Source organism: Dendrobates tinctorius, unplaced genomic scaffold, assembly GCF_039654945.1.
Source record: "Dendrobates tinctorius isolate UK_male_01 unplaced genomic scaffold, ASM3965494v1 ptg000162l, whole genome shotgun sequence".
NCBI lineage: Eukaryota > Metazoa > Chordata > Amphibia > Anura > Dendrobatidae > Dendrobates > Dendrobates tinctorius.
Window position 1 is genome coordinate 70,608,421 of NW_027361829.1, and position 14,167 is coordinate 70,622,587.

The following is a 14,167-nucleotide window of genomic DNA, read 5'->3' on the forward strand; positions in this document are numbered from 1 at the left end:
GAAGGTAAATGGTTTGTGAGCCTCCCGTCCAGCGGCTACTGACTGGCTGACGGACTGGAGTCTCACAAATCAATCTGTCCATCTTTATCAAGTACCAAAGGAGTATTCTGACTCCGAACAATAAAGCATTGGTGATACCACGTCACTGATGTTTGTCGAGTCGAATGTGAAGCAGAAGGTATTGTGCACCTATTCAGTAAAACAGGACAGGAGCCCAATACCAACCAGGCAGGAATGAAAACCACAGAAAGAGGAAAAAATCCTCCAATATTCAGGAAAACACCAAAAACAGGCAGAGATGCTTACCTGTATAAACAGGCCTCAATACATCTGCACTAAACAGGGTGCAGCAGACCCAAGTAAAATGGCAACTGCACAGGTGCAAAAAAACAAATGAGACAGCCAGCCTATTGTGCACCTAATCAGTAAAACAGGATCGGAGCCCCAATAGCCACCTGGCAGGAATGAGCAGACGTGAGGTCACCGACTCTGTTCATCTCTTGATGTGGAAGTTAGTGGAGCCAAGATAACTCTTAAATAGTCATAATAAAATTACACAAGAGAGGTAATGGGTATGTGGCCTTGTGGCTAGGATATTCACTGGTTACAATCCTCTTATGATGATCAATCTTCAAATCCTTATGAGACAACTTACAGGTGTTGTTCACCTTTGGGGAAATTTATTTTTTCTTTAATGCATGTATTTGGAGCTAAAAATCATTCGTTGAATTGGGTGTCAATAAAAATGTTGCACCACTTAGCTTTTATAGTCTCCATTTCCCTGCACATTCAGCTTTGATGTGGTCTGTGGTCATAAATCAGCAGAAAGCTGTCCACAAAAAGACAGAAGAAAGATCTACAAACATTCCTAAAAGGCTGACAGAATGACCTCACTAATGGATTCTCATCAAACTTTATTCTGTACAATAGACAGTGCAACAGATTGGCTATAGAAGGCAAACTGTGCCAAAGTTGTGCCCTTAGGCTAGTTTCACACTTGCTTTTTTTGCAGCGCGTTTTTCCCGCAAAAAAACGCATTGAAAAAACGCATACAAATGCATACAAACGCTGCGTTTTTTTCAAGCATTTTTATGCGCATGCAGGAAAAAAACGCAGCGTTTTTGTGCGCTTGTATGAGTTTTTTGTGCGTTTGCGTTTTTTTACAGATTTTGGAAAAACCCCACAAAAAAGAAAAAACAAGCATTCAACAACACACAAGACCAATGGGACTTCATTGTGGGTGTGGTATGTTAATATATAGACCCTGTCTACAGTATTCTTCACATTTGCTTGATTCTTCTCGTGATCATGGATCTACACTGGAAGAGTTTTCACTTCAACTTGGATTTGGACATCGCGATGGCTCAGGCGTATGCAGTTGCTTGCCATGAACAAAGGAAGAGAGAGAGGCAGCGAAGACGGCGGCGTATGTGGATACATCCGATTGTTGAACTCCGGGAGAGCCGTGGGGCATACCACACCCTCTACAGCGAGCTCCAGTCAAACCCGGAGAAATTTACAGATTATATCCGGATGTCCCACGAAAGTTTCATGGATTTGCTTGCTCGTGTCCAACAATCCATCCGGAGACAGGACACACAGCTCCGTCGTGCGATTCCTCCTGAGGAACGGCTACTGGTGACATTACGGTATGTTTTAAAAACCAAGGGGTGCGGTCTGATGTTTTTTTTTTAAATTTAGTATTCAAAACCTTGGGTAATTAGTTTTCGTGAATGTACTAATATTTTATTTTATCGTTTTTTAAAATAATATACATAAATATTAATTTTACTTCTTTGTCTGTTCACAGATTCCTGGCGACTGGAGAAACCCTATCTTCACTACACTTCCAGTACCGTATTGGAATCTCTACCTTGTCTGGAATTGTTGCTGACACCTGCCGGGCTCTCTGGAATGTTCTTTGTCCAGAATTGATGCCCCTGCCCACCGCTGAAAAGTGGATGGAAATTGCTGACAAATTCTGGACAGTATGCAATTTTCCCAACTGTTTGGGAGCTGTTGATGGTAAACACATACGGATCATCAAACCCCAAAGAACGGGATCTGAGTACTATAATTACAAAAAGTACTTTTCAATAGTACTCATGGCGATTGCGGATGCCGGATGTATGTTTGTAGCAGTGGACATTGGAGCATTTGGCCGTGGTAATGACTCACAGGCTTTTAAAAACTCAGACATGGGCCGGAGGTTGTATGGCAACCAATTTAATTTCCCTATGCCACGGCCTCTTCCTCACACCGAAGCTCCGCCACTGCCCTTTGTAATGGTTGGCGATGAGGCTTTTCAAATGTGCGGAAACTTACTGAAACCCTACTCCAGCCGGGACTTGGACCACACCAAAAAAATATTTAATTACAGGCTGACCAGGGCCAGAAGAACTGTCGAGTGTGCTTTTGGGATTCTTGTCTCCAGATGGCGAATTCTGGGCACGGCCATTAATCTTAAACTTGAAACAGTCGATGAGGTGGTGAAGGCCTGTGTGGTTCTACATAACTTTGTGATGGCTAAAGAGCACCCGACCTTTGAACTGGACGATGATGCTCCTAACCCATTGCCTGAATTCACTCAGCACACTCTCAGGTCATCCGTTGAAGTTGGCCAAATGAGGGACCAATTTGCGGCCTACTTTATTTCTGATGTAGGACGGGTGCACTGGCAAGATGAAATGGTGTAATGTTTTTGTTTGTTTATGGTAATAAAAAACCTTATTTGATACCATTACTGAGTGCACTATATTTTTTAAACTCCAATTAAATAAAAAACTTCCCATGTATAACTTAATTTTTTGATGTTCACACACCTGGGCAGGTAAATACACATATGAGTTAAAATGCAGCATTGCTAGTCTGCGTGAAATATATTGGAACGAGCAAAGCTGCAGGCCATGAATCAGGAAACCAATTTTTTTCAAGAGAAAATTGTGCAACTAGTTGAAAAAAAAGTATGTGATTTTCTCAAAACACAACCCTCAAAACCCAACCCCAATGAAAGTCCATGGGGAATACAAGTCAGCATTGAGTGGATGAATGTAATCTGCTCCATTCCAACTTACAAGTTATTACACTAGGCCTTGGAATGACTATACTAGGCCGTGGTATTTCAAATATGAGTATAGTAGGCCTTGGGCCTACTAGTATAGTCATATGTGAAATACCACGGCCTAGTATAGTCATACCAAGGCCTACTCGATTTTTGCCAACTAGGATCTTGTTTCACGAAAAACAAACTGGTGAAACTTGACAAGTTTCAACAGTTTGTTTTTCATGAAACCAGATTCTAGTTGGTAAAACTAGAGTTATTACACTAGGCCTTGTAATGACTACACTAGGCCGTGGTATTTCAAATATGAGTATAGTAGGCCTTGGGGCTAGTAGTATAGTAATATGTGAAATACCACGGCCTAGTATAGTCATACCAAGGCCTACTGTAATAACTCGATTTTTAACAACTAGCATCTTGTTTCACAAAAAACAAACTGGTGAAACTAGAAAGAAACTTATTTTTTAGACAAGTTTCAACAGTTTTTTTTTCATGAAACCAGATTCTAGTTGGTAAAACTAGAGTTATTACACTAGGCCTTGGAATGACTACACTAGGCCGTGGTATTTCAAATATGAGTATAGTAGGCCTTGGGCCTACTAGTATAGTCATATGTGAAATACCACGGCCTAGTATAGTCATACCAAGGCCTACTCGATTTTTGCCAACTAGGATCTTGTTTCACGAAAAACAAACTGGTGAAACTTGACAAGTTTCAACAGTTTGTTTTTCATGAAACCAGATTCTAGTTGGTAAAACTAGAGTTATTACACTAGGCCTTGTAATGACTACACTAGGCCGTGGTATTTCAAATATGAGTATAGTAGGCCTTGGGGCTAGTAGTATAGTAATATGTGAAATACCACGGCCTAGTATAGTCATACCAAGGCCTACTGTAATAACTCGATTTTTAACAACTAGCATCTTGTTTCACAAAAAACAAACTGGTGAAACTAGAAAGAAACTTATTTTTTAGACAAGTTTCAACAGTTTGTTTTTCATGAAACCAGATCCAAGTTGGTAAAACTCGAGTTATTACACTAGGCCTTGGTATGACTATACTAGTCCGTGTTATTTCACATATGACTATACTAGGCCTTGGGTTGGTTTTTAACATGTATTTACCCATCAGTGTGTGTGAGCGGCGCAAACAACATTAATGAAACTTTGTAATGGTGAACCACAAATGTAAATTTATTTTGAATCACAAAAATAAACCAAAAAATTATTTTTTCCGGCGTTTGGGGGCAGATGGTTTCAATTTGGGGGTGTGCAGGGAATATGCAACACTTGCAGTTGAAGACGGTGTTTGAGGGGAAGGGGCAACAAAACTTGTGGGGGAAGGTAGTCCAGTTAAGGGAATTAAACTAGGAACACTTGGAGGAGAGGAAATCTGTTCAGGTACATTAGTTGTAATGGCATGTCGCCGTAGGCTTGTGTGCCTGGACCGACTTTGGCCCAATGCCCGCCTTGATAGATTTTGCCTTGAACTAGGGGCAAATATTGAGTGTAGGTCCCCCGTCTGCTGGTGTGGCTGCTGCTGCTGCTGAGGTGGCTGCTGCTGCTGCTGAGGTGGCGGCTGCTGCTGAGGTGGCTGCTGCTGCTGCTGAGGTGGCTGCTGCTGCTGCTGAGGTGGTTGCTGCTGCTGCTGAGGTGGCTGCTGCTGCTGCTGAGGTGGCTGCTGCTGAGGTGGCTGCTGCTGAGGTGGCTGCTGCTGAGGTGGCTGCTGCTGCTGCTCTTCGTTGGCAGTGCTCGTCCTTGCAGGAGGACTGGTGGCGGCAGTGATGGTCCAGGTTTGCAGAGTGGTGGTGGCAGGGCTACTACATGTTGTTGTAGCGGCAGGGCTGTTCCATGTTTGCCTAGTGGTGGCTGAGCTCCACGCATGCATGGGAGTGGCGGTGGTGCTCCAGACAGGAGCAGCGCTTGCCATGGTGGTGTCGGTGAAGTGACCAGCTGCACTCAGACGTGTGGTGGTGTAACGGTGGGTGTCCTGGCTTTGAATAGAGGTGTCCGTGCAGTGGTATGCAGCACAAGTCGGTAGTGAGGTGAAGCGAGTCAATGGTGGCACAGGTGGAAATGACACCACTGACTGCTGACCGTACCGATTATGCTGCATAGCCTGCAAGAAAGCATTGTTGCAGGCCTGCAGCACATTCAGCTGTTGCTCAGGACTAAGGTGTTCCGCCATGCCCTTTTCAATCTTACTAAAAAAATGGTGTGCTGGTCTGTTGAGGTCGGCCTCCAGACGGTCAAGGCGCTGTTCTACAGAATTGAAGCGGTGTTCAAAGTGGTTAAAACCACGTTCCATGAGTGCAAAACCGCTTTCAACTCTGTCGGACAGTGACTTGAGGCTGGAATTAAAGGCCTTGCTCAAATGCATAAACTCGGGCAAGACATTCCTGTCCAAGGCCCTCTGCCGCTGGCGGGTAGTGCCCGCATAACCAGTGGCAGAGACCTGGGACAGGGGAACACCTGATGGCCCAGCTTCCTGGTCACCAGCTGTGTGTGTGGCTGACCTGCAAGGTGCTTCCTGGCTGTCGGATGGCTGGGACGGGTCAGAGGACGTCCGAGGAAGGACCGCTCCAGGGCCAGGTTGCAGGGTGCTGCTCCAGGTGCTGTGGAAGAAAGGAAAATCATTACTACCATGCCTTTACAAGAAGCATCAGCTGTGGATTAGAAAAACACAGATTAATAAAAATAAAAACCCAAAATTTATAATACTTACGATCTCGTGGCAAGGACCGGTCTTAGGAACTGCAACGCGTGATAGTGACGGTATCTAGTTCTGGTCCTTGACGCAGATCCACTGCGAACCTGGCCCTCAGCACGAACATCACTGTTGAAGCGGTCCTTGATCGAACGCCAACGTGTTCGGACTTTGTCCACTGTTGTTAAAAAAAAAAACAGTGCCGTCAAGGACAACAGTCACTGCGGCACAATATAGCAATACAATACTCAAAGCAGTCACTGTAGACCCCGATGACACTGTTGGGTTTCCTGCTAGAATACACCTAGCACTAAACCCAACAGTGCCGTCAAGGACAACAGTCACTGCGGCACAATGTAGCAATACAATACTCAAAGCAGTCACTGTAGACCCCGATGACACTGTTGGGTTTCCTGCTAGAATACACCTAGCACGAAACCCAACAGTGCCGTCAAGGACAACAGTCACTGCGGCACAATGTAGCAATACAATACTCAAAGCAGTCACTGTAGACCCCGATGACACTGTTGGGTTTCCTGCTAGAATATGCCTAGCACGAAACCCAACAGTGCCGTCAAGGACAACAGTCACTGCGGCACAATACAGAGCAGGGAAATACTCACTAAACGCCTTTTTGGAGGATGCTGTGGCGCTGTCCCAGCCATCCATCAACGCTGCGGCCACCTCATTCCATGGCCGCCGGGTCACCACAATGTCCTTGTGCAGCCGGTCACGGCTGTCCCACAACGGCGAACGCTCCTGGACCAGGCTGATGAGCTGCTCATTATCCAGGTAGACGTCTTCATCCCGTTGTGGAACCTAGACAAAACACATTCATTAGAATAATCAAATTTAAATTGAATAAAAAGTTACAAAAAAAGAAACATAAAAAAGAGTAAAAATAGAAGATAAAAAATAAAGAACATTACAAATCATTTGATACATACATTCCGTATCACCACCGGGACTTGGCTTCGCTGCTCCTGCTCTTCGCCCTCACTAGTCCCGTCCGCACGCAGAAGAAGATGATGATGACGATGTCTTAAAAAAGTTGAAAAAAACGTAAGAGATTTGGAGAAGCAGCAGATATACTTACCAGATGCACGAAAATAATCACCTCACGGTCTGCTTGCGCCAATTCCTGCCACGATGGGGAATACTCGGATTCTGAAGACATACTGCATGTAAAAATAATAAAAATCATTAGTACATACATAATTTAAAAGGACAGGCATATAATGTAATATACTCACATTCTTCGCTGATAGAAGATGGGTTCCTTGTTGACTGTCTGCTCTCCAATCTGTCAGTGTAGTAGTGGCAGAGTTTTGGCAGGCACCTCCTTTATATAGACTTTTTTTTTTTGACTTTAGAAGATTATAACTAGTACAACAAGTGGACACCACCAAAAAAACGCAGCGCTAAAAAAACGCATACATGCGCATGCCAGTGCGCACGTATGCGCATCCATAGGCTATAATGGCCATTTTTAGCGCAAAACGTGCGCATACGTGCGCATGCGCTTTTTTGCAGGGCCAAAAAATGCAACATGCTGCGTCGGTAAAATACAAACGCACACCCCAAAAAAACGCAGCGCATGAAAATCGCATACGTGCGCATGCCAGCGCGCAGGTATGCGCACCCATGTTAAATATAGGGGAAAAAACGCATGCGCACGTATGCGTTTTTTTCCAGCGCAAAAAAACGCAAATGTGAAACCAGCCTTAGATACATGTTTTAAAGTCAAAATAATAAAATGTTCCCAAAAGAGTTAAATGTTGTTTAAAGAGTTTATACCAAGTTCGGAAGCTAAAAACCTATCCAAAAGGTATGTCTATGGGCGGACATACCGCCAGTTCAACCGATGCACTGCACCGGGGCCCAGAGGCTCCAGGGGGCCCCTGCAGGGCAGCTAATAATGAGGGCAATCTGACCGGTTTGTCCGGGCCCCAAGCTCCGGGGGGCCCCTGGCCAGATTGCGCTCATGTGTAGCGGCGGGCAGGGAGCGATCCTAACAGCTCCGCTGCCTGCAAGAGAAAACAGCAGGAGCGGAGCTGCAAGGATCCTACCTGCCGCAAGGATTCTTCCTGCCCGGCGCCAGCGCTTCCTGTGTCTCTCTGACAGAGAGCAGCGCCGCTGTGCCAGAGACACAGGAAGCAGCCCGAGGGCGAAGGTGGTGATGCTGCGGAGCGGACGTGTGAGGTACTGTTCTGCCTGTCACTGCTGCTGTGTGTTTGTCTGCGTGTGACTGTGTATGTGTGTGTATGTATGTAATTTGATGATGGGAGTGATGGGGAGAAGGCAATGATGTAGTATGTGTGTGGAGTATATGTGTGTGTATGTATGTACAGTGGGGAAAAAAAGTATTTAGTCAGTCAGCAATAGTGCAAGTTCAGTGCAAGTTCCACCACTTAAAAAGATGAGAGGCGTCTGTAATTTACATCATAGGTAGACCTCAACTATGGGAGACAAACTGAGAAAAAAAAATCCAGAAAATCACATTGTCTGGTTTTTTTTCATTTTATTTGCATATTATGGTGGAAAATAAGTATTTGGTCAGAAACAAGCAATCAAGATTTCTGGCTCTCACAGACCTGTAACTTCTTCTTTAAGAGTCTCCTCTTTCCTCCACTCATTACCTGTAGTAATGGCACCTGTTTAAACTTGTTATCAGTATAAAAAGACACCTGTGCACACCCTCAAACAGTCTGACTCCAAACTCCACTATGGTGAAGACCAAAGAGCTGTCAAAGGACACCAGAAACAAAATTGTAGCCCTGCACCAGGCTGGGAAGACTGAATCTGCAATAGCCAACCAGCTTGGAGTGAAGAAATCAACTGTGGGAGCAATAATTAGAAAATGGAAGACATACAAGACCACTGATAATCTCCCTCGATCTGGTGCTTTACGCAAAATCCCACCCCGTGGGGTCAGAATGATCACAAGAACGGTGAGCAGAAATCCCAGAACCACGCGGGGGGACCTAGTGAATGAACTGCAGAGAGCTGGGACCAATGTAACAAGGCCTACCATAAGTAACACACTACGCCACCATGGACTCAGATCCTGCAGTGCCAGACGTGTCCCACTGCTTAAGCCTGTACATGTCCGGGCCCGTCTGAAGTTTGCTAGAGAGCATTTGGATGATCCAGAGGAGTTTTGGGAGAATGTCCTATGGTCTGATGAAACCAAACTGGAACTGTTTGGTAGAAACACAACTTGTCGTGTTTGGAGGAAAAAGAATACTGAGTTGCATCCATCAAACACCATACCTACTGTAAAGCATGGTGGTGGAAACATCATGCTTTGGGGCTGTTTCTCTGCAAAGGGGCCAGGACGACTGATCCGGGTACATGAAAGAATGAATGGGGCCATGTATCGTGAGATTTTGAGTGCAAACCTCCTTCCATCAGCAAGGGCATTGAAGATGAAACATGGCTGGGTCTTTCAACATGACAATGATCCAAAGCACACCGCCAGGGCAACGAAGGAGTGGCTTCGTAAGAAGCATTTCAAGGTCCTGGAGTGGCCTAGCCAGTCTCCAGATCTCAACCCTATAGAAAACCTTTGGAGGGAGTTGAAAGTCCGTGTTGCCAAGCGAAAAGCCAAAAACATAACTGCTCTAGAGGAGATCTGCATGGAGGAATGGGCCAACATACCAACAACAGTGTGTGGCAACCTTGTGAAGACTTACAGAAAACGTTTGACCTCTGTCATTGCCAACAAAGGATATATCACAAAGTATTGAGATGAAATTTTGTTTCTGACCAAATACTTATTTTCCACCATAATATGCAAATAAAATGAAAAAAAAACAGACAATGTGATTTTCTGGATTTTTTTTCTCAGTTTGTCTCCCATAGTTGAGGTCTACCTATGATGTAAATTACAGACGCCTCTCATCTTTTTAAGTGGTGGAACTTGCACTATTGCTGACTGACTAAATACTTTTTTTCCCCACTGTATGTGTCGTGTGTATGTGTGTGTGTGGATCGATGTGCATGTGTGTGTGGGTGTAGGTGGAGAAGGCCATGATGAGATGAAGGGGAGAAGGCAATGATGGGGTGATGGTGAGAAGGCCATGATGGGAGTAATGGGGAGAAGGCCATGATGGGGTGATGGGGAGAAGGCCATGATGGGGTGATGGGGAGAAGGCGATGATGGGGATGGTGGGGGAAGAGGAAATGATGGAAGTGGTGGGAAGGGCAATGATGGGGTGGGGGAAAAGGCAATGATGGTGGTAGTGGAAAAGGCAATGGTGGGAGTGATGGAGAAGGATGCAATGATGGGGTGGTGGAGAAGGCAATGATGGAGGTGGTGGAAAGGACAATGATCAGGTGGCAGTGGTAAAAGCAATGATAGTGGTGGGGGAGAAGGCAATGATGGAGGTGGGAAAGAGGGCAATGATGGGGTGGGGGAGAGAACAATAATGGGATGCTGGGAGAGGAGGACAATGAGGGGTGTAGGGGATTGGAATGGGAGGAATGAGGTCTTATAATGGACTTAGGAACAGGGGGGAGGTGGAGGAAGACATTATTATCGCTTATTATGTCTAACACAGTCACTTAGTATATAGTGTACTCACTTATTATGTCTAACACAGTCCCTTAGCATATAGTATATGTACTTATTATGTATAACACAGTCCCTTAGCATATAGTGTACTCACTAATTTAATTCTGTATAACACCATCCTTAGTTACATAGTTTCCTCTTTTATTATGTATAACACCGTCCCTTAGTACGTACATCCTCTCTAGTTATATATGGTGCCGTCCCTTATTATATAGCTTCCTCTGCTGTTATGTACAGTGCTGTCTCTTACATAGTGTATTCTTGTTAATTTTGTTATTAACAGTGCCCTCTTATTACATAGTCCCCTCTCTTTTTAGATATAAAATGACTGCTGATGGAGGAGCCAGTTACCAGACGACCAGTCCATCATCTCCTCCATTAGAAAGAAAGCTTTCCTAGCCATCATTGCATTATACAAGACAGGACAGTATGTAATAAAAAAACCAGGCTCTATATAATCCAATATGTAGGGAACAGTGCTGTACATAGCAAGAGAGGACACTGCATAATAAGGGACGGCAACATACATAATAAAGGAGACTATGTAATATATACATGTATGTGTGTGGCGCAATATATATATATATATATATATATATATATATATATAGCTTTGTCGCCATAAAAGGAAGGGGGCCCAGACACATTTTTTGCACAGGGGCCCCAAGCTGTCAGTGGCCGCCCCTGAACATGTCAATCCCTGCTAGTCCAACTACTTGTGCCCCTATTGATCCAACGAACAAAGCTCCAAACCGCCCAGTCAGAATGGAATGGAGGTGGAGCGGGCGCACCTTTACTCCATTCATTCTCTATAGGAACGGCAGAGGTAGCTAAACACAGCGTTTGGGTGCCAGCAATCAGCAAGTTAACCCCTCTCTTACAGATGAGGGATAAAAGTTTGAATTTGGCACAAATCCTTTCACAACATTTGTACTTCTTATACAACCACATCAGTATATTATCAAATAAGGCTCTGGAAACGCCAGAAATTCATATATATTACAGGAGTATATTACTTTAAAAGATTTTTCAAGGTGATCAATGTAGACTAAATATAAGCTAAAGAAGATTTTTGGGATTGATGTAAATTTATGTAACTACAGAGTAGCAAGTCCTCGCAGTGTGCAATATGCACACTATAAGGATTCCCCTAAATTGACAGATGAAGTATACTGGTGGGAACGTGCTGACTAGATTCTCATTCACTAGTCAACACACATAGAAATATACCTCTAGCTTGGAAAACTACACAATACAGTGTATGTAAGAAGTGGTATATAGCTCATGAAAGTGAAGAACTTGATGCTCAGGTTAAGATGCTGAAGGATACAGTATTATTTGGCCCTAGCAAGAAATAGCCTACACATCTCAAGATAAGAATTCCAAAATGGTCAGGGAAAATGATAGCTAAAAACAAATTTTACAGCAAAATGATCCCCACCCCCAGTAAGGGCAGCTAAGGCATTGGTAAGCAGCGATTACCCTAGCCGCCTATATGTGCTTCTTCTCATGATGACATGGGAATTCCTCCCCGTGAAAAGTTACAAGGCACGGTTACATTTTTGGCTATATCTAAATGATGATAATGAAAAGGATGATACCTAGTATACTATCCTGGACATCGGACCACGAGCTGTTAGAAGACACCTACTACTTTTTCAAATAATTTATAATTTTTCATCTATATGATAAAAGAATATATACTTTAAATTGAAGAAATAATAATAAATAAATGTGTATTGTATAGATGCCTATAAAAGAAAACAGGAAAAAAAAATACTGAACCGCATAGCTCAAATCAATGGCACACTTACATAACAGTTAGTGTGGATAAAACCAGCTCTCCCCTGGGATTGTAAAAGACTGCAATAAGGTATATGAAATGCAAATTGCAATTGTATCTTCATTAAAGAGCCCAGGGGGAATATAATCTATCCACAGCCCTACAGTCACATATTAAGAAGCTAAACTTACCAGTAACGTGCCATAGTTGTAAATAAAATCATCAGTGATCACCTGGGAACGAAATACCTGTATATAAAAAGAAATAACATTGATAAAATAGTCTTTAATAACGGGGCATACTGTATATGGACCCGCTGGGGAAATCTAGTCCTTGCAAACTTACTATACTGTGCAGAAAATATAGACTGGGAACATAATTACATTTATGGGCACAAAAATATTAACAGAAAAGAATTGTTTCAAATAATGGAAATATAGCGCAATGATCTGCAAATGTATAGGAATTATTAGAATATTATCATTGTCATAAGAACATTGATTATGGAAAAAAATAACACAAAAAAAACTGTATACATTGAAATATTTATGAGACGACCACCCAAAATTGCCTTAAGGGAAATCTGTGAGCAAATTTTTGCTACGTAATCTGACTGCGGCATGATGTAGTGATAGAGACACTGATTCCAGCGATGTATCACTCAGTTTACTGTTTGCAGCAGTTGTGATAGAGCCACAGTTTCCTCTGTTGCAGATTTAGCAGCACTCGGAATGTTGAGCTCTGTGTAATCCCACCCACACCACTGAGTAGCGGCTTTCTGTGCAGACTGTATATTGACACAAAGCTGCTAATCAGTGGTGGGAACGCGGTTGGACTAGGAGACATTAGGCCAGTTTTCCTGTAATGATAATCCCCTGCTGATAAAACACTGATTGTATTGAAACAACAAAACACAGCACAGTAAGTGACACATACTTGTAATCAGGTTCTCTTCTGCTTTATTATGGTGTTCTCAGATTAAATAGCAAACATTTGGTGACAGATTCTCTTTAAAGATGGTGCTTTAGAGGGAAATCTGGCCAGCAATGAAAGAATACAGACAGGTATGCATAAGGAAAGCCAATGTCAGCTATAGTAGTGGACACAGGTGCGCATAAGGAAAGCCAATGTCAGCTATAGTAGTGGAAGCAAACTTCTTCTGCACCCAGAATTTCCACAATGCCTAAGTCCCCCCGGCTGCATGTCTCATGGCTGGTCGACAGCCGCAACTCATGCAGGGATTGCCTAACAAACAGGTAATCCCTGCATGTGTTGAGGCTATTGAAAAGCAGCAAGACTTGCAGCAGTGGCGAATCAAGCATATTTTTTGAGTGTGCCGAAAATACTCGATTAGGACACGAGCACGCTCGCTCATCACTACAATCTACAGATAAGACCCTTGCTTTTGCTTAACTCAAGTGTGCATCCATCAGAAAACTCAGGGACTTACTCAAGTCGCCACGTGAAATTGCTCAGCAGCCACTGATGTTTATAAGTTGCCATTACAGAAACACTAACCCAATCTGCATCCATCCTCCAAACAACAGCAATACACAAGCTCGGGATTTGGCAAACTTACAAAGCACAAATGTGTTACCAGCTCCAGGGAAATCAGCAGTCATGTCAGAAATAACATCATCATCTTCACACAACACAGACCGGAATTCTACAAAACCGAAATCTCTCAAAGAGCACCAAAGCTTCAGCCCTGCTGAGACCCCAAGAGCAACACCCTCCAATTAATTTGCAACACAACCAATAACAAGAGGAGATGTTGCGATATTCAACCTTTGATAGTTAGCTCATGAATTGTGGTTGTAGCTATAACACTTACAGTGGCTTGCGAAAGTATTCACTCCCCATGGCATTGTTAGTTTTGCTACCTCATAACCAGGAATTTCACTGGTAGAAGCAAGTTGTGTGGCTAGAGATGTGGCCTCATATTTGTTGCTGCATGCACCGCATGGATTGTCCCTCTTTCTTTTCGGTAAAAGTTGGGAAGCATGTGCATATGTACAGTGTCTTGTGAAAGTATTCACC

At 43.5% G+C, this 14,167-nt stretch overlaps 1 protein-coding gene across 3 annotated transcripts in view; it reads right to left on the reverse strand.

The window, feature by feature from the left end:
- The window catches only part of ULK4 (unc-51 like kinase 4), a 1,062,038-nt gene that overhangs the window by 582,086 nt on the left and 465,785 nt on the right, over nt 1-14,167 (reverse strand). For all 3 annotated transcript variants that reach the window (XM_073550092.1, XM_073550091.1, XM_073550093.1), the window contains exon 25: nt 12,319-12,375. In XM_073550092.1, the coding sequence (XP_073406193.1) occupies nt 12,319-12,375 (57 nt within the window). The remainder of the gene's footprint in view (nt 1-12,318; nt 12,376-14,167) is intronic.